The 20320-nt window shown below is 47.8% G+C and overlaps 1 protein-coding gene across 1 annotated transcript; it reads right to left on the reverse strand.

The window, feature by feature from the left end:
* Positions 1-3514: 3514 nt before the first annotated feature.
* On the reverse strand, positions 3515-8154 carry RMI2 (RecQ mediated genome instability 2). The gene is made up of 2 exons (XM_031687230.2): positions 7811-8154; positions 3515-4659 (listed from the first exon to the last, which is right to left on the reverse strand). The coding sequence occupies exons 1-2, from the start codon at positions 8145-8147 to the stop codon at positions 4511-4513; spliced, it is 486 nt and encodes a 161-aa protein (XP_031543090.2). The 5' UTR covers positions 8148-8154; the 3' UTR covers positions 3515-4510.
* Between the last annotated feature and the right edge of the window lie 12166 nt (positions 8155-20320).

Here is a 20320-nt window from a genome sequence, read left to right on the forward strand (position 1 = left end):
CACGCCGAGTGTAAACTCAAGAACATCATGCCTTTGTGTGTGTATTTCCTCTGCCTTTCTATCTAAAAACCAGCCACTCACAGAACATTTACTGACTGCCCGTGTGTGTTAGGCACAGACAGAGATCTGTAAGTAAGACATTGTCACATTACTGGCGGCCCCTCCGATGGGGACAAAGATACTAGCACGTTTCAGAATAATTTATGTGCTTGTCTACAGATCCACACTGAGAGGGGCCATCTAATCCGGTTCCTGTGACCCTTCAAGATTCCACCCACTTCACAAACCGGCCTCCAAGCCCGAGGTCAGCCTGGCAAGGGCAGGACCACCGACCACCTGGAGTGGCTAAGCCTCTTGCTCATCCTCAGTGGGCAGGGGCCCCTGAGGGTCGTCCTTTGCACGCGGGCTCCAAGATGTCTGCTAGATGTAGGTCACTATGGCCGAAGATTCGTGTTTCCCCCTTATCCTTACGCACAGGCAGCTGCCCAGTGAGTCTGTACTGTGGCCTGAGGTTTAGCAACACTGGCCCCAGTCCGTTTGGTGGCCCAACAGATCTCAGGGCCGTGGTTCCCTGGGGTTTGAAGATGACTCTGTCCAGACTGTCTTCCAGATTCTTTTCCCCTTCATCATTAAATCATACACAAACAGGCCAGGGGACAAAACACCCGACTATTTCACGTGGTCATTCCTTCTTCCTGCTTCACCTGATGCATAAGAATTTTGCGGTAAAACTTCAGCTTTACAAGAATATGCAACAGAAAGAATTAGGGAACTCAGTGATCCAAGACCAGCTAAATGAGGGTTCTTTCTTTTCTTTTTTTCTTCTAATGTAAAGCAGTTCCAAGAAAAGTGAAGTCACGGCCCAGGGTGCTTATTTTCAGTTCTTAGAAAAGAGCCAATTTCAAAAGGGAAGCTTTGCAGCCAGAGCACAGAGCTGGCCCTTGTCTAGAGAGGGGTGCTTGCTGATAAACCAACTTTGATTTGGCATCAGAACACTAAAACCCCCGCCCGAGATGCGTTTTCATTTAGTGATGTCAAGGAGGAAACGCAAGCCGAAACAGTGAGAGTTATTAATATTCAGGGAAACCACAACAGCTCAGCTAACAGCTAACATGCTGAGGTGGCACGCGTCCAGCTCAGAGCCACTGGGAGCCGTCGGCAGTCTGCGGGGACTGTCGGAAAAATTCGGGGCACCCTCATCTTCCCACCTCCCACACGCCTGAGATAGTTCCCTGCCCAGGCGACAATATCCACCCCATCAGCGATTTTCAGTCAGGCATTCGTTACCAGAAGTTAGGTGAGGACAAAGTGGGCAGGATATGGTTCTTGGCAGCCTGCGTCGGTCTTCGAGCAGAAGAGCAGGCTTCAGATAAGGGAATCTCAGTAAGTCCGATTTTGGTTTAAGGTGTCCGGGAGTCTACCCCACACTCAGCTCCAGGGCTACTATTGGGAAGCCCGTAATAATTTTGGAATAAAGTGTGGACCTAAGAATCCAATAACAGGGATTCCACGGAGTATAACAAAATTAAGTGTCAATGTAATCAGAAACAACTGGTCAACTGTCCCTGCCACGAGGAGCCTAAGGAGACACGATGATTTCATGTCACGGGGTATCCTGGCTGGGGTCCTGGAACCAAAAAAGGACATGAGAAAAAATACTAAGAAATCTGAATAAAGAATAATAGACTGTGGTTCATATCAACGTCTCATTGCTGGTTCACCAATTGTAGCAAATGTTCCCTATTCATTAAGATGGTAATAAGAAGGGAAACTGAGTGTAAGCATATAGGAACCCTTCGGACCCTCTTTGCAATTTTTCTGTGGCTCTCAAACTATTCTAAATATATATATATATATATTTTTTTTTAAGAGACAACTGATGGATGTGAGTATGAACTTACTCCTAGCAATAATTATTTGGTGTCTACCAAGTGCCAGGAACATGCACACACGTCTTCACTTAATCCTCACACTGGTGCTATGAGCTCGGTATAATCTGCATTTTATAGACAAGGAAATAAAAGCACAGAGAAGGTCGGCAACTTGCTTATGGTCACACAGCAACTTTAACAACAGGTGAAGGGCTCCCAGAGCACCCGATGAAGTTCAGCAACATTGCCTGAAAATCTCCAAACTCTGAACATAAACCAGCTCGAGACAAGCTTCAAGCAGTCAACAGACCCAGATCGGTAATAAAAAGTGTGCACTTTCCAGTTTCCCCACCTTCAAAAGAAAATGCTAGAGTTTGAAAATAGAACACACCCACAACACTGACACCACCGAATGCTGGGGAGGCTGTAGGACAGGAACTCTCAGACACTGTTGATGGGGAAGGCAAAAGGGTGCGGTGCTTGGGAAGTCAGTGCTGCAGACTATAGGTCCCCCCAAAAGGGCTACAGACTGCCCCCCCAAGTCATATGTTGAAACCCGACTCCCAGTGTGATAGTATGTGGAGGTGGGGCCTTTAGGAGGTGAATGGGATTAATGCCTTTTTAAGAATCCCCAGGGAGCAACCTTGCCCCCTTCCACCATGTGAGGACACAGTGAGAGGACAGCCATTTGTGAGAAAGAAAGCGGCATCTTGAATCTGCCAGCACCTTGACCGTGGACTTCTCAGCCTCCAGCATGGTGAAAAGTACGTTTCCGATGTTTTTAAGCCCCTCTTCCCCACCCCCCACTCACTCACACTCTGTTCTATGGTGCTTTGTTACAGCAGCCTGAACGGACTGAGACAGACAGTCTGGCAGTTTCCTACAAGGCTAGACATAGGCTGACCATATACCCACTAATCGTGCTCCCGGGCATTTACCCCAGTACGTTGAAAACTTATATCCACACAAAACCTGCACACGAATGTTTACAGCAGCCCCATTAATAACGGCTAAAAACTGGAATCCAATGGATGTCCTTTAGTAAGTGAGTGGATAAACAGACTATGGTACATCCAGACAGTGGAGTATTGGGATAAAGAGAAATGAGCTACCAAGTTATAACTACACGGGGGAACCTTAAATGCATATTGCTGGATGAAAGAAGCCGGTCTGAAAAGGCTACAGACTGTGATTCCAACCACATGACCTTCTGGAAAAGGCAAACTATGGAGACAGTAGAAAAATCAGTAGTTGCCAGGGGAGGCAAGGATGACTAGGTGGAGCACAGAGGATTTTTTAGGGCAACAAAACTATTCTGTATGATATTGTAATGGGGAATACATGATATTATGCCTTTGTGAAACCCATAGAACTCTATGTACATCGCGAAGAGTGACCCCTAAGGTAAACTATGGACTTCAGTTAACAATGTATCTGTGCTGCTGGGTCTTCAGTTGTAACAAATGTACCACAGCAAGGCGAGATGTTAATAACAGAGGAAACCGAGGGAGGGCGCCTATCCTGTATCCGAACTCCATACCTCCTGCTCTTTTTTTTTTCCTATAAATCTGAGCTGCCTAAAAAAATAAAATCTGTTTTTTTTTTAAAAACACAGCATAAAACAATTAACAATTAGTTAGTAGTAGAGATCAATAAAACAATTTATTAGTGGTAGAGATCAGTAATCTAGCAAAACTCTCCAGCGATCAGGAACCTAACCTGACCCCCACCTGAGATTTACAATCTAAGGAAAAATGAAGGTTGGGTAAGAAGCAGAGAGCAGCGGCCCCACATTCAGTGCAATCACAGCTAGACGGCATTCTGTACCAAAAACAGCGTACAGACTGATTCCGGAGGTCGCTCCCTTGCAGTGTCTTAACACGAGTGATGAGACAGAAGTTTAATTAATGCCTAGAAGCCGTTGTTCATCTTGATTTTCAGTTTCAACGAGAAATTCTGAAAGTGTTTCAACATCCCCAAGTGAAGGAAGAATGGAACGGCAGGCATGTCCATTTCAGCGGGAAACGGACCTTCAAGGGCTGAGTGGCGTCTGAAACAGAAAGGGGGCTGTCTCTGAGGGGCGCTGTGCCTGCAGTTAGAAGATGCCATTCGACTTGCAAACTGAATATGGAAGTTATTGATGGAGAACTCGAGCCATGAGATCATTCCTTTTTCACACAGTTGTTTTCCTGCCCGTAACCACATTTTAGTCTCTGCAGGCAATGACTGAGATTCAAATTTTGCATCGTAAAATAGGGTCGCGGTAGTAACGGAAAAAGTATCATCACTTGTCAAACCTGGAAAATGCAACGTGAGATTTCTGTGTGCTTTAGAGAGGGAATTAACACACATAAGACAAAAAACAAAGAACAAAAAAACGGAGGGAGTGTGTGGGGAGGAGAGAGAGCAAAACAAAACATCTGCTTTTCATCAGCAAATAGTCAAAGCAAGGGGCGGCAGGGGCTGAGTTCACTGGAGGGTCCCAGCATTTAGAAATCCTACATCAGGGCTCCTTGGAGCAAAGCTCTCTGATCAACTTTTGAGAAATATATATTGAGTAATGTCCATGAAATCCACAGGGTGTAAGAACCTAAGTTGCTTCACAATGTTGATGTTTTTATCGAGGGCTCCAGCATCATCTAAGGAATATTCCGGTGTAGATCTTCCACTTCCAGTTCCCACATGCTTTCATGGAGAGGGTTATCGGAGAGGTCTGTCATCTTCACAGCCTGGAGGCATGGCTCAGGGCTGCAGGCCTGAATCACTCCCATCACCATCACATACTTTCCTAGAAGAAGAAAAGCCCAGTAGTAAAGTTCACATTGATAGAGAAAATAAAAACAAAAAAACAAAACAGAACCCAGTCCTTGAGAGGGCTGAACTTTATCAGAGAGGCAAACTGGAGACCGAAAAATGTGGAGCATAGATATCAAAATGCCAAGTGAGTTCCACATTGAACCTGGAGGATGACATCTGCATCTTCTTTGGTTTCTGGTGTTAAAATGTTAGAACAAAATCACCACAGGATGCCGTACAAAGCTACATGTCCAAGGAATGGAAGAGACTCACATCAAAGGATGAGTTTGTAATTAGACAGACTGCTCTAAGGCAGGGCCAGAAAACCCCAGCTTTTCTCTTCTTGTTCCTTGCTCAATGTCAGTGTCTGTGACTGGTTTCTGTGCACAGGACTGGTCCTCTTCCTGCAAAGACAACACCCTGACAGCCCCAAAGCAAATCCAATTTTCCCTTCATGTTGCCAAAAGAGCTGGGCAGGTGGGAGCTGCCCTATGCCACCCTGCTGTTCCAACTGCCTGGGACTGATCCCTGCCACCTCTTGCCACCAGCTAGGCACACGCAAGCAAATCAACAAGAGGGCAGGCTGCCATCACAGTGATCTAATGAAATATTGACCACGACTCTCTTCCCATTCCCTTAGGGAAGTGGCTCTCCTTGAAAGCAAAACTTGGCCAGTCTTAACCACACAAAACTCAATTGTGTAAAAAACCCCAAACACAGCAGGAAGAACAGGCACGCTGCCAGCCCCCACTGCATGCCCCTGTGAGGCTGCGTTAATCATACTGCTTCCAACAGCAAGGCTGGGTTTGCCCTCGGGCCCTGGGGCGCTGACTGAAGGAAGTCAGGCCAGCCGACACCATACCCTCTGGTCTTCAATGTCTGGCACTATGTACTTAGGTTTTCCTGAACCCATCTCTACATTCTACCTGGGCAAGTAACATGGGGTTCCTCAGGTTAGGTTAGGTTAGGTCTAAAAATACACGTGCCACACCCAGTGAATGGCCCTAACCTGCTGGTGGAGATGGAACCCTCAGAAAATGACTGAAGACCCAGGAAAGGAAGAACAAGCCCACGGAGATCCCAGCAGGAGCGGTAAACAGGAGATCCACACGCAATCCACACACAGGAAATCCACACACACGACAGCGCATAACACAACTAGACAGATGAACTCAAAGGCCTGAGCTCTTTCCTCCTGAGATTAGACAGTCTGGTTACTAGTCCTGTTCATTTTACCCACACCCTCCCCTCTCCACTGTCTCCCCTTCTCCTTCCCCGCCACGGCCCTCCCTTCCATCAGGCCTTCACCCTCTGACCCAGCAGGCCTGGATTATCTGTCCCTCTTCTGCGCCCAAGGCTCCCTGTGTTCAAGCCCAAGCCTACGACATTATTTTGTTTTAGTGGCCTGCTTACTATTCTGCCTCCCTACCTGAAGGTAGTAACCAATTTGTCAGTCAGACCTTGGTATTAAGCAGCAAGAAGAAATGGCAAAAGACCCCAGCCTGCAGGCATTCAGGCCAGTGGGTGAATCAGATGGGTTCACCAACACAGAATGCCCACTAAGGATACCTACTGGTGCCAACCATATGGGAGCCCCCCCTACTCCCCACAGCCTGCCTTCTAAGAGCACTGAGGGGTGAGATCCCAAACAGCCAGGGACCACATCTATGCCAAGGGTCGGCAAACTTTTTCTGTAAAGAGCCAGAGACTAAATACTTCAGGCTTTGCAGGCCATAGGGTTTCTGTCTCAACTATTCAAGTCTGGCTGTAGTGGGAAACAGCCCTAGACAGTACCTAAATGACCATGTTCCAATAAAACTACTTATGGACACTGATACTGAATTTCATAAACTTTTTAAAAAAATCATTTTTATGGAGGGGGGAGGTAATTAGGTTTTAGGTATTTAGGTAATTAGTTATTGATTGATTGATTTTATCGATTTTCATGGAGGTACTGGGGACTAAACCCAGGACCTCGTGCATGCTGAGCACGCTCTACTACTGAGCGATATCCTCCCACCATAAAATTTTCACATGTCATGAAATTGTCTTGATTTTTTTCAACCATTTGAAAATGTAAAAAACATTTTTAGCTCACGAGCCATGGAAAAAGGGCTGGCAGCCTGTAGTTTGCAGACTTTGTAGTAGACTAACATTGCAATGGAGGGCAGAGAGAGGGAGGCTGAAAGGATGGGGCAAGGGTGCGGTGAGAAGGGAGCAGGAGCATTGCATAGTAAAAAACAAAAGTCACAAATTTTGGAACCCTCACTGTGAGCCAGGAGCTGTGTTAAAGCTATTTTTAAAAAAATGTATTGAATCCACACCACAGGCAGGAATTATTGGTCCCTTCAGAAAGAGGCAGGACAGGTCCAGAAAGGTTAAGAAAAGTGCTCCACAGAGCTCAGCCGGATGGAGCCAGTGCCAGGAATTCAACCTAACCCTAAGAATAGTTGTCAGAAAGACAAAGTCCCCACCCTGCTGCAGTCTGGCCCAGGGCTTCTCAAAGTGTGGCCTCCAGGCCAGCAGCACCAGCAGCCCCTGGAAGCTGGTTAGAGATGCAAATTCTCAGCCCCACCCAGACAAACAGACAGAAACTTTGAGGCTGTGGCCCAGCAGTGTGAGTTTTAACCAGCCCTTAGTGTAAGTCTGATACAGGCTCAAGTCTGAACACTATTGTTTTAAAAGGAAACAGAATGAACTACAGCCTAAGGCAATTCCATGAAAGAGGGGTACAGCAGGGCTCCCCATTCCCAGGGATCAGGGAGAGCTCGTCTAAGGAAGGTATATTTGAATCCAGACGGTAAGAATGAACAAAAATTTCCCACGGTATTTTCCAAAACTCGATGGGGGAAAAAGTCACCCGTGGGGACGGGGGTTTGTTACAAATACAGAAGTTGGTGGTCCCTTCCCCGGAGATTCCAACTGGGAGGGCTGGTGGTGGTAGGAATCTGTGTATTTCGAACGGCTGCAGGTAATGCTTATCATCGGATCATCTTGGGTGGCGCTTGACTGGAGAGGGGACAGGAAGGAAGGGTATCCAGGCGGGGGGCCAGCTGGGCAAAGACTGGGAGGTGGGACTGCCAGGCCCCGCCCTCGGGCGGTACAAACCGAGGGTCTGCCTCGGATATGAATCTGGCCGTTACCTGGGACGAGGCAGGGCCGCCCGCGCGGCACGCGCTCTAGGCCGCGCACGGAGAAGGCCCCGCTAGGATCCCGCAGCCGCGCCTCGCCGCTGCCCGCCGCCACCACCGTGCCCTGCATCCACACGGCCGTCAGCTCCAGCGGCCCACGGCCCGCGGCCGCCCGCGACAGCTGCCACGAGCCCGGGCTGCCCTCCGCTTCGCGCCGCAGCTGCTCCGCCAGCACCTTGAGCGGCGGCGACCGCGGGAGCCTTACGGCCGCAGGGCCGCCGCCGGAAATCGAGTCCGCGGGAGATGCAGCCGCCGCCGCCGCCGCCGCCGCCGCCATTCTGCCCGGCATTCCCTTTCCCGCCAACTTTGATCTGCGAGGCTCGGCCTGCGACCACCAATCAGGGACGCGCTGGCGGAGCCGGCCAATGGTCAGCGTCGGGAGGCGGGACCGCTGAAGAGAGCGGCCCCTCCCATTCTCTAGGAGTGCGCATGCGTACGTAAAGTAAATAAACGCCCCCAAGCTAGGAATGAATGGATGAAATGAATTAAAAGAGAACAAATGAAGGAGGGAGGTAAAGAACTCCGTTTCCACGCACCTCAAAATTTGGCATGCACGCAAATCACCTGGAGAATGTGAGTATTCATCTTTACATCGTCTTGCATTGTACGGTTCTCTGAAGCTAATAAATACTAGAAAATACTGAAATGAATAGTAGTATTGATAAGCCCATGTTTATTGGGAGTGATCAAGAATCGAGTCGAGAGATAAGGCTGGAAAGAGTGACAGGGACAGCCAATAAAACTGATTTCTTTTATTACTATTTTTATTTATTACATTTTAATAACAAAATAACTTAAAAGTTCATAAAATACATTAGTATATTTTTCAGAAAAGACATACACATTCATTGTAGAAAACTTGGAGAAGGAAATCTAGAATAAGAAAAAAATGGTAAAAATCACTTGGATATCAACTCACTTGTTAACGTTTGGGTATATTAGTGTCCAAGTTTCAAAATATATATACATGTATGTGTGTTTTATACACAAATACTGTTTTGTATATTGCTTTCACTTATAATAAACATCTTTTCATATCAGCAAATACCTGCTTACTATTGAATGACTGCACAAGATTTAATTTGTCTCATCACCTATTTAACCAGTATACTAGAGGTGGGTGGGCATTAGGCTATTTCCAGTTTTTCACCTTATAAATCACTACTGTGAACTTACATTTAGAGCTAAATCTTTGTGCATATGTTTCAGATAAATTTCTAGAAATGGAATTGCCCCTTAAAAATTGCATGTCTCTAATCTGTAAAATCCACAAATCCTAAACCAAGCAGTTCTTTTAGTCAAGACCAGTCTCGAGGAGACTTTGTACTCCCAGGGCCTCCTGTAGTATGAGGCTTACTGAAGGTATTCAGCAAGAGCTCAATTTCTATAAAACAGATAAGACATACTGAGCCCGGCTCTGTCCTAAAAGCTTTGTAGGGAGTGTCCCATGTACCCCTACACCCTATAAAAAATGTTCTACAAAGATGGGGAAACTAGGCTCACAGAAGCTAGGTGGCTTGCCCATGGCCTCTCTGGCAGTAGCTTCTGTGGAGTCCTGGCCTCTATGCCTCAACCCTAACCTATAGAGTAACCAGTCCTAGCTTGAAAAGGAAGTAGGGATTTTAACCAAGAGAGAATCCCACTCCTTCAAGCCTGCTGGGTACCCACTGGCCTTCCCCAAGTCACCCGAAGGCCAGGGAAGTGATGGAGTAAAGGCCAAGGAATTACCCACCATTCTCTTGGCCTTCAAATTTGCACATGCGTTCTCTCGTACTCTACAAACACACACCCCTCAAGCTGTGCTGCTGGCAGACTGATCTTTCCAAAACACAAGCCTGGGGGTGGGGAGGGGTAAATTGGAAGTTTGAAATGTGCAGATACTAACTACTGTATATAAAATAGATAAACAACAAGGCCCTGTTCGGGGGGAGGGTATAGCTCAAGTGGTAGAGTGCATGCTTAGCATACATAGGGTCCTGAGTTCAATCCCCAGTACCTCCTTTAAAAATAAATAAATAAACCTAATTACCTCTGCCCACCAAAAAAAAAAAAAAAAGTCCTACTAGGGAACTATATTCAACCTTGTAATGGCCTATAATGAAAAAGATCATATGCCTATAAATGAATCATTATGCTGTACACCAGAAATTAGCACAGCATTGTAAATAGGCTGTACATCAATTAAATAAACAAACACAAATCTAAACATATCAGTGCTTGGTTTATAACCCCCTGATGGTGCAATCCATACACTTGGAATGTAAGCATTCCAGGCAGAAGGAACCATATGAGGAAGGCCCAGAGAGGAGAGAGAGGACAGAAGGCATTCAGCAAATTGCTGGCATTTCAGAATGGTGGGGACAGAGTACAAACAGAGGAGTGGTGATAGATGAGGCTGTACCTACATAATCTCATTTCTTATCCCCGTTTGACAGGTGTGAAACTGAGGTTCAGGCCAATGACAAGCCTAGGTCACACGGCTAGTGAGCGGTGGAGCCAGGACTCAACCCAAGTCCATCTGACCCCAAACTTCATGTTCCTTGAACCACACCTTCCATCTCACTGTCCACACTATCGCCCACCTCCCCATCAAAGATGGCTCCATACCTTTGCTCATGCTGTTCTCTGCCCCCAGTGCCTTCCCCCAGTCTCTCCCAGCTGAAACCTACCTCAGTCACCACGGGCCTGCCACCGCCAAGACCCCCTCTCTTCAAGGAGCCATTCTAGAGCCCACAACTGGAGTTAAACTCTCTCTTCCAGACCAAGTGGCCGACACCCCTAATCTAGGGTTTTTCAGCCTCAGCCCTATTGACCTTTGGGGCTGGGAAATTCTGTGTTGAGGAAGCTGTCCTCTGTGCATTGTGGGATGTGCATCCCTGGCCTCCACCCACTAGATGTCAGTAGCGCTCTCAAGGTGGCAACCAAAAGTGGCTTCAGACATTGCCAATGTCCCCTGGAGGATGTAATCACCCCCTGCTGAGAGCCACTGTCATTACCTACATACTCATCACATTCTGTCTTTAACCATCAATACTTGAGTCTGAGTCAGCCTCACCAGCAGACCAGGGGTCCAAACTACCATGCCAGGCAGCCAGGCAGGTAACCCTGGTGTAGCAGGGACACACTGGCTTTCGTGTACCCGCATCAAGGAGCCAGTCACACTCAGCCAATGGTTACCCCATGGGAATGTGGGCCCAGTGTTTCCAGATCTGATTTTTTAAGACATTTTGACCTATAACCTCCATATTTTAAAACATGTTGGCAATGGATTCAATCCTCAGATCAATAAATAATTGAAGGCTGTGTGTCCCTGAAAGCAGCCTGTGGGTGACCTTGGCCCACGGGCAGCCAGTCAGCAAGTGTGGTCCCTAGAATGCGAGCTCTTGTCCCGGTGCCTGAGCAGCTTGTGTGATACTTAATGGGAAGCACCTCGGTACCTTCTGCAAAATATCCAGGAAGCTGCGTGTTTTGCCAGCTCCGGGAGTTGCAAAATTGGCGTCTTAAATGACTGTCGTGAGCAGACAACTGGGGTCTGTCTTCACACGATGGGTGAGCCTCCCCTCTGGAGCATCATCCCCCTTCCCACCTGCCCCCCTTACCTGGGTTGGAAGCAGCCTTGTGCAGGCCTTCCTGGGCCCCAGCTTCCAAGTGAGATCAAAGGCCCTTGGAAGGGGCTTTCCTGCCACTGAGGGCAAAGGTAAGCCCAGGGGAATTCAGGGCCTTGGCCTCGCACTCAACCGTCCTATTCACCAGTTCTCGGGCAGATCAGGCCAAAAACGCTCCTGGTTGCCAAGAACAAAGACCAAACCCTAGTGGCTAAGAAAAGGGGTTTGTTCTGGGAGACTGTCCATGCAGTAGCATCTTCAAAATGGCAAACGCTGTCATTAGCCGAGCGCTTACTACATACTAAGCATCATACCAGGTGTTTCATGTGCAGGGTCTGCAACTCCTCAGAGCAACCCTATGACATAAGTGCTTTTCTTAAGCCCATTTTATAGGTGGAGAAACTGAGGCTTGGAGAGATGGTGTGATCTGCCCAAGACCACACAGCTGGTGAGATATGGTAAGGCCAGGGATTCCAATCCTTTGATGTTGGCTCTTCCTATCATTATGAAGCAGAATTCACCAAGCAATGGATTGTTCACCCACTAATATGGAATGTGAGCTGGGTTTAGACCATCGTGAGACAGGTTAGTTTTACCCCACTGACGATGTGTTGTTGCCATGGTAATCCTGCTCAGTAGGAGGAACTGCAGGTTCCAACATTTGGTGTATGTGCTTGGCTGAGGAGCCAATGGGGCCAAGCCACCATTTGTGGGAATCCTGAATCCTGCCCAGGTGGAGCAGTAGGACAGAGCTGCAGGACCCGGCTCCACTGGCCTCGGATAACTGGTCCCCTGCCGACCGAGGCTGGCAGGCCACTGTGCATGTGCTGGATGGCACAGTAAGCCCTGTTGCGTATCAGGACCCGGGGACACGGAGGTCCTGCTCCCATCTTTGAATTAATCAGCACCCCAGGTAAGGTGGGCTCTTACCCACTAACCTGGGTCATCACCAGGATGAATTCCTGGGGAAATGTTTTCAAGTACAGGTTCGATCAAAAAGACGTATCCTTCAGCCATAAAAAAGAATAAAATAATGCCATCTGCAGCAACATGGGTGGACCTGAAGATTATCATACCAAGTGAGGTAAGTCAGAGAAAGAAGAACACCATCTGATATCATTTATATGTGGAATCTAAAAAAAAGAAGGACACAAATGAACTTATTTACAAAACAAGAGACTCACAGACACAGAAAACAAACGTATACTTATGGGGGGGAAGAGAGTGGGGAGGGAAGAACTGAGATTTGTAGATACTAACTACTATATATAAAATAGATAAACAATGAGGTCATACTGCATAGCACAGGGAACTATATTCAATACCTTTAATGGCCTGTAATGAAAAAGAATACGAAAAGGAATATAGATATGTATGTATAAAGGAATCACTATGCTGTATACCAGAAATTGTCACATTGTAAATCGACTATACTTCAGTTTAAAAAAAGACACATCTTGAACTTTGGTTAACAAAATGCAGGATGAATTATGAGTGGGTGTGCTTTGAAGGTCAACAAAAAGTAAAGTAGATTCATGGTGGAGGGAGGGGAGGACAGGAGACCAGATGTGTGATAAGGTGAGTAAACTTCATTGTAGAATCTAAGTGGTGGATGCATGGAGAGGCAGTGCACAGTTCTGTTAATAATATAATGATGAAGGATGATTCTAGGTTCCAGGGCCGCACCACAGCCTCCCCACATAGGATCTGGGGAGTGGGACCCTAGAGTGATTCTGAGGCCCAGCCAACACCCGTCCCAACACAGTGACAAGCAGGCGTCCTACTCTCTCATTCACAGAATGTGATCAGAAGGTCGCTGGATAGACTGTTGCTTCTTTGTCTCTGATGCCCATTTTTCATGACTCTACGCCAGAGCATGGGGTTCTCCTTTCCACAGGCCCCAGCCCCAGAAGCAGCAGGCCCAGGCCAGCCCTGGGCTGGGCTCAGAGGAGATCAGTAGAAGATGTGGAGTTCTGTGCCTCAGGGTATAATGGCGGGCACTGCTGGGCCCCCTGTACCAACAGTAATGTCCGTTCACTGCTGCACACTCAAGGTGCCCATCCCCCTTTCCAGCTTCCTAGGGGAGCCCCGAAGCACAACCCACATTTTGGAAGTAAGAGCCATCCTTCCAGGCGAATAATAATAACAACAGCAACTTCTTCTGCCACAACCACTCCAGCCCAGGCGTGCTGCCAGCTGCTATATCTACATCCGCTCATTTCATTCACAAACCCCTGCCAGGGACCTACCTTCCACTTTACAGAGGACGAAATGAGGCTCAAAAAGTACTAAGCTTACAGTAATCAAACCCATGTGGTACTGACATAGGAGAGACATACAGATCAATGGAATGGAATTGAGGATACAAACACAAACTCATATATCCAGGGCCAGTTGCTGTTTGACAAGGGCCAACAAGACCATTCAGTGGGGGAAGAATAGTCTGTTCAATAAATGGTGCTGGAACAACATGCAAGAGAAAGAAATTGTACCCCTACCTCACACCACACATAACATGGATAAAAGACCCACATGAAAGAGCTAAAACTCTGAGACTCTTAGAAGAAAATGTAGGGGTAGATCTTCATGACCTTGGATATGGTGATGGAGTCTTGGAAATGACACCAAAAGCACAAGTAACCAAAGAAAAAATACACTGGACTTCATCAGAATTTAAAATGTTGGCATTTTAATCAAAGGACATTATAAAGAAAGAAAAGATAGTCTACAGAATGGGAGAAAATATTTACAAGTCATATATCTGGTGGAAGTCCAGTATCCAAAATATATAAAGAACACTTGCAACTCGGCAACAAAAAGACAACCCAATTTAAAAGCAAAGAACTTGAATAGAATTTTGTCCAAAGATATACAAATGGCCAATAAGCACATGAATAGATGCTCAACACCATTAGTCATCAGAGAAATGCAAAGAAGCACTAAGCTGGCATTTGAGCCTGGATCTGTCTGTCCAGAGTCCTGAGCATCCTGGGTCGGCTTCCTTATTCTCCCAATGTAAGCCCACAGCGTCTAAAGACCTCTAAGGGCCAGCCCAGGGAGCTGGTAGGGGAGCTGGGGCTGGCAATGTTGGGCCTGCGAGATGAGTTGGTCCCGGTGAAATCCCAAAATGCGAAAGCCAATGCCCCTCAAACAAACAGTGCTGGTCTGTTTGGAGTCACTGCTGGACCCCAGAACAACGCCTGGGACACAGTCGTTGTTCAGTACATACTTACTGAATGAATGAGTGCTGGTCTAGCTGGAACAGCCCCACAGGGATGTCCTGCCTGGGGGAATGGGGGCTGGGTCTTTGTCCCCCACACGGACCAGCCATTGGAATGGGGTATGTGAATTAGGGTCGTTCCTGGAAAGGGACTCAGCTGGATGCCAACTCTCTCAGCAGCTGAGGAGTGAGCACCTCAGTCCAGAAGGCAGATCCAGGCACACACCAAGGTGGCCACTGCAGCGGGCAATTTGTCCTCTCCCTCCTGACTGTTCAGTTCAGCTCAGCCACATTCAGTTCCCACTGACACGCATGCGTTCACTTACCAAGCATGTAACAGGCACTTACTATCTGGCAGACACTGTGCCGGCCTCTGGGGCTATAGAGACCTACAAGCCAGAACCAGCCCCTGCCCCAAAGGAGCAACAGTCAAGTGGGGAGCTGACACATCAGGAACCCTGGGGCCAGGTCCTTCTCTGCCACTGCCTGGCTGGGTGGCCTTGGGCAAGACTGTTCCTCTCTGAGTTTCAGTTTCCCCTTCTGTGAAATTAAAAAGCTAGGTCATCCTAATGCAGAGCCCCCCTGTAGATAGGACCTCTGTCTGCACCAGATTTGATAATAAATCCCCCAGGACTTCAGCTTCTACCTCCAGAAAGGAAATCCTCTGGTCCCAAGGAAATTCTCATACCTCACCTCTCATGAAAACCCTGGCTGGTGACCCCCACTCACTGCAGGCAAAAACATGGCCAAAGACATGGATGACCTCCCCCACCCCCCAAAAAAGAGCTAGAGGCAATAATGATTGACCATTTATTCTGTCTTACATACGTCACCTCATTTCATCTTCACAATAACCTGATGAGGCAGGTGCTGCTACTATGCCCATTTAACAGACGTGCGAGACTGAGGCCCAGAGTGGTTTAACTTACCCAGGATCCAACAAGGAAGAATCACATACACTCACCTTACAACCCAGCATTCCCACTCCTGAGTATCTACCCTAGAGAAAGGAACACTTAGGCTCACACAAGAACACGGATATTTATGACAGTTTATTGATGATCACCCAGAACTGGAGATAACCCAGATGTCATTCAACAGGTGAATGGAGAAACAAACACACCATGAATTACTACGCAGCAATAAAGACGGAGGGATGACTGAAAATTGCAGCAACTTGGATGGATCTCAAATTCATTACGGGCAAAAGAAGCTCTAGACTCAAAAGTTCACACAGTGGAGGAATCCATTTATATGACACTCTGGAATGGCTAAAACTATAGGGACCAAAAACAGATGAGTGGTTGCCAGGGGCTGGGGGAGGTAGAGGGGCCTGACTACAAAGGGGCATCAGGAGGGAACTTTTTGGGGTTCTGGAATTATTTTGTGTGCTAGTTGTGGTGATAGTTACATCAGTCTTTACCTGTGTTAAAATTCGTAGAACTGTACACACACACACACACACGCACACGCACACGCACATGCGCGCACACACACACACACACACACACCCAGAGCAGAATCCCAGACCTGGGGTAGACAATTCCATGCAAATAACAGCAGGTTCCCTGCTGTCACTGGCTGTGGCCCTGCTGGAAAACACCATTTCATCTTCAGAGGTCTCAGCCTAGGAGACCCAGGAAAGTCCAGCAGTACAGATTAATGCCTAAAGAGTACAGGAGGAGTGCAGAGTAACTGCTCATGGGTACAGTATCTCCTTTTGGGCTGATGAAAATGTTTTACAACTAGATGAAGGTGGTAATTGTACAACATTGTGAATGTATTAAATGCCACTGAATTGTTCACCTTACAATGGTTAATTTTATGTTAGGTGAATTTCATCTTTATTTTTTTTAAAGTTTCAAACCAGGAAAAATAAAAGTATCCAGGGATCACTGTGCCCTCAATCTACCCTCAAGGAACCCAGGCTTCAGAGAGGTTAAGTAACTTGCCCAAGACCACACAGCCAGTAGGAGGCTGAGCCTGAATCAGTCTGCCTCCAAAGCTTGAGTCCTCTCCATGTGCAGATGTGATAAAATGGGTTAAATATTACCGAAAAAGGTGGCTGGTTATTACCTAGAAGCTTTGGCCGACCTTTTCTCCTTTGTCAAAGATGACCTCTGATCAGTATATGTGTGGCTTCAAAGAACATATTTTCAAACCAAAAATGGGGACACAGAGTCCAGTCCAGGATTCCTTTTCCCTTGTGTGACGTGATTTAAGTGAAAATTCCTCCAGGGTTGTAAACAAGAAACCTGGGCCGATATATTGTACCTGTAATGAACCTTTTTCCCAAACGGATCATAGTTCTGTGAAAGTGGGACTGTTCTAGAAAAATGAGGCTGAGCACCACTGTGCATGTGTGCACAGAAAGGAAAACCTGCTGAGCAAGGCAGGGAATAGGAATGCCATCTTTTGTAGGGCAGGAAGGAAACCTGGTGGACACAAGATGATAAAATGACCCTTCAAGGGCAGCAGGTCCCTTTTTCTGGCGGGTTTTGGGCAGGCTTAGGCTGGGAGGCAAAGAGATGCACATGATGACTGTCTGAGGAAGCCTCAAAGCAGTTTCTCCAAACCGGAATGCCCCAACTGCCAGAAAGAGTTGTTTCCCAACTGTCTTGAGACTGAGGTTTTCGGCACGGGGCGTGACCCTCTTATAGGTTCACTGAGGCAGACGGCACTCCCGCCCGGGCACTCGCTTCTGAAGGACTCAAACCTCAGCCTTGCAAAACAGCAACACTCTTGAGTGAACCCAGCTGGAAACAAAGGAAGTGTGAGTCAACCCCAAGAGATTCTTCTAAAAAGGCTGTATTTGGGTGCCACAGCTGCTGTGCTGGGAGACAGAATTTGCATGAGCCTGGGGCTGGGCTGTGGGGGCCAAGCCCCTAGCCATCCTCAGGGACCTGTGGACAGAGGGGCTGGGTACTGCCAGTCCAGGATCTAGTAGGATGGCCCTTCTGCCCAGGCACCTGCTGCCAGTACAGAGAGCTTGAGGGAGCTGGAGGAAGCCAGGCTCTAGGAGGCATGGTGGGGGAGCCCTTGGATGAGGAGAGAGGAACCCTAGCTGTGTGCAAGCATTACCTCTGAGCCACACTTCCCTAACAGGAGGTCTGGTGTGACCCCATTCTACAGAGAGGAAGACTGAGTCTGATCTCTTTGCTCATTCCTTCATTCAATAAGAAGTGGTATATATATGCCATATAAATATATATGATGGAATACTACTCAGCCATAAAAAAGAATGAAATAATGCCACTTGAAGCAACATGCGTGGACCTAGAGATCATCATGCTAAGTCTATTAAGTCAGATAGAGAAAGACAAATACCATATGATATCACTTATACGTGGAATCTAAAATGTGACACAAAGGAACTTATTTACAAAACAGAAACAGACTTACAGATGTAGAAAACAAACTTAAGGTTACCAAAGAGGAAAGTGGGGGTAGAGGATAAATTAGGAGTTTGGGACTAGCAGATACACACTACTATATACATGATAGATAAACAACAAGGTCCTACTATATAGCACAGGGAACTATATTCAATAGCTTATAATGGCCTATAATGAAAAAGAATAAACATACATGTGTATAACCAAATCACTGTGCTGTACACTGGAAACTAACACAACATTGTAAATCAACTATACTTCACCAAATGCCTGCTACATGCCAGCACTTGGATACAGTAGTAAACAAACAAACGGCGACTCTGATTTTATGAAATGTATAGCTTGTGAAGGGTGAGGAGATAGAGGCTGTTTGGGGAGAGGTGTATGCACAGGGCTGGGGAGAGCATCTTTATCTGGAAAGGCTCTGTCAGCTGGTGATGCTTAGTCCTGAAGGATGAGAAGGAATCAGTGATTCAAGGAAGGGCACTCCTGGCAGAGGGATTGGCAGGTGCAAAGGCCCTGAGGTGGGAATGACCCTGTGTGTGAATGAGGTGAGTGAAGGGGTAGTGGGCGGCGGGGTCAAGAGGTTGGTGGGGGCCTGATCAGGGAGAGATTCACGTTTGTTCTAAATGCAAAGGGGATTCTCTGGAGGGTTGAGAGAGAGAGAGGAAAGAGAGGTGTGCTTTGATTGTCATTTTTAGTAGATGCTCATGGCTGCTGTGTGGAAAATGGGCTGTGGGGGCAGAGGAGCAGGGCGGCCAGCCAGGAGGCTGTAGCTGCAGTAATTGGAGATGCTGAGGCTTGGGGGAGGGGGGGATGAAGAGATAAGAAACAGTGGCTGGTTACTGCCCACCTTCCCTGGTGGCCTGATAAGGGGTGACAAAGGGAGGAGTCAAGGAAGATGCTCTGGTTTGGGGGCTGAGCAACTGGGGGACTGAGACAAGATGTGAGCAAGGTCACCCAGCCAGTAACTGATTACCCACCCTTCCCACCGTGACTCCCATCACCCCCGGAGAGAAGCCCAGAGTGCTCACCCCAGCATTCAAGGACCCCTATGCTCCTACCCCCTCTGGCCCCTCCATTCTCATCCTGACCTCATGCTGCTCCCCAAGGCACTCACCCCACTCTCTCCCTGGACACACCATGCTCATGCTCGGTCCTACCTCCTCAACTCTGCTGACTCCATCCCTCCTGCCTGAGGGCCCTCCCTCCTCCTTGGGCTGAGTGGAAGCCCCACTGCCTCTAAGGAGGCCTCTGAAGCAGCTTAAAGCCAGTCCCTCCTTGATTGGAATTCCAGCTTGACCACCTCCTAGCACGGGATCCTGGGCAAATTCCTTAACAGGACTCAACTTCTTCATTTACAAACTGGGTTGAAAATAAAAGTACCCACCACGCGGAGGTAGTTAACAAGATTAACGAAGCAGCACTAATTCATTAGTTATTTCTGAGTAGAACAGAGTGGCGTGGGGATGCAACCCCTCTTTGATGCTCCACACTCGGACCTCTGCTCACTCGGGGAAGCACTTATGAGCATATGAAGAGGTTGGCGCCCACGAGGACATCCCATTCATGGTTGAGTCTCCAAGGTCTCACCGATGGACACACGAATGATTGCATGCATCCCTGCACGGGGGGACTTACTATCCCTCTTTTACAGGAGGGGAAACTGAGGCCTGGGGCAACACAGTTGGATACACTGTAGGTGAATTTCTTCACCAATCTTTCTCTCTGGCCAGTTCAGCCCTGGGGGCCCTCGAGATGTACCCACATTTCCTGAGGCTGCTCTGCCCTCACCAGCCCCGGGGAGTGGGTGACTTCCTTCAGGCTCTTACAGTTGGGTTCATGCCGCAGATGCCACAGCCGGTGAGGCATGCAGCTGGCAGTGGGGGCAGAAGCCCTGCCCTCATTTACATCCCTTCCACATGCTGCAGCCAGAGCAGTAAGAATGGGAAGCCGCAAATCAGACCAAGCCAAGGTCAGGTGCCCACCACCGCTGCTCTGCAGTGTCTGCTGGAAACCAGACCATGGGGTTTACAGGAATCAGGGCCCCTGAGCAGCACTGAATGTGAAAGCAAAACTCATGCACACAGGCACATACCTGTATGCACACCCTACATGTACACACACACACACACACACAGAGGCACACACACAGATGGTCCCAGGCATGCACACACAAGGCACACATGCTCCTCTCTGCACAAACCATCCCCAAGCCAAATGGCCAGCTCTTACCACCCCC

This window comes from Vicugna pacos, chromosome 18, assembly GCF_048564905.1.
Source record: "Vicugna pacos chromosome 18, VicPac4, whole genome shotgun sequence".
Taxonomy (NCBI): Eukaryota; Metazoa; Chordata; class Mammalia; order Artiodactyla; family Camelidae; genus Vicugna; species Vicugna pacos.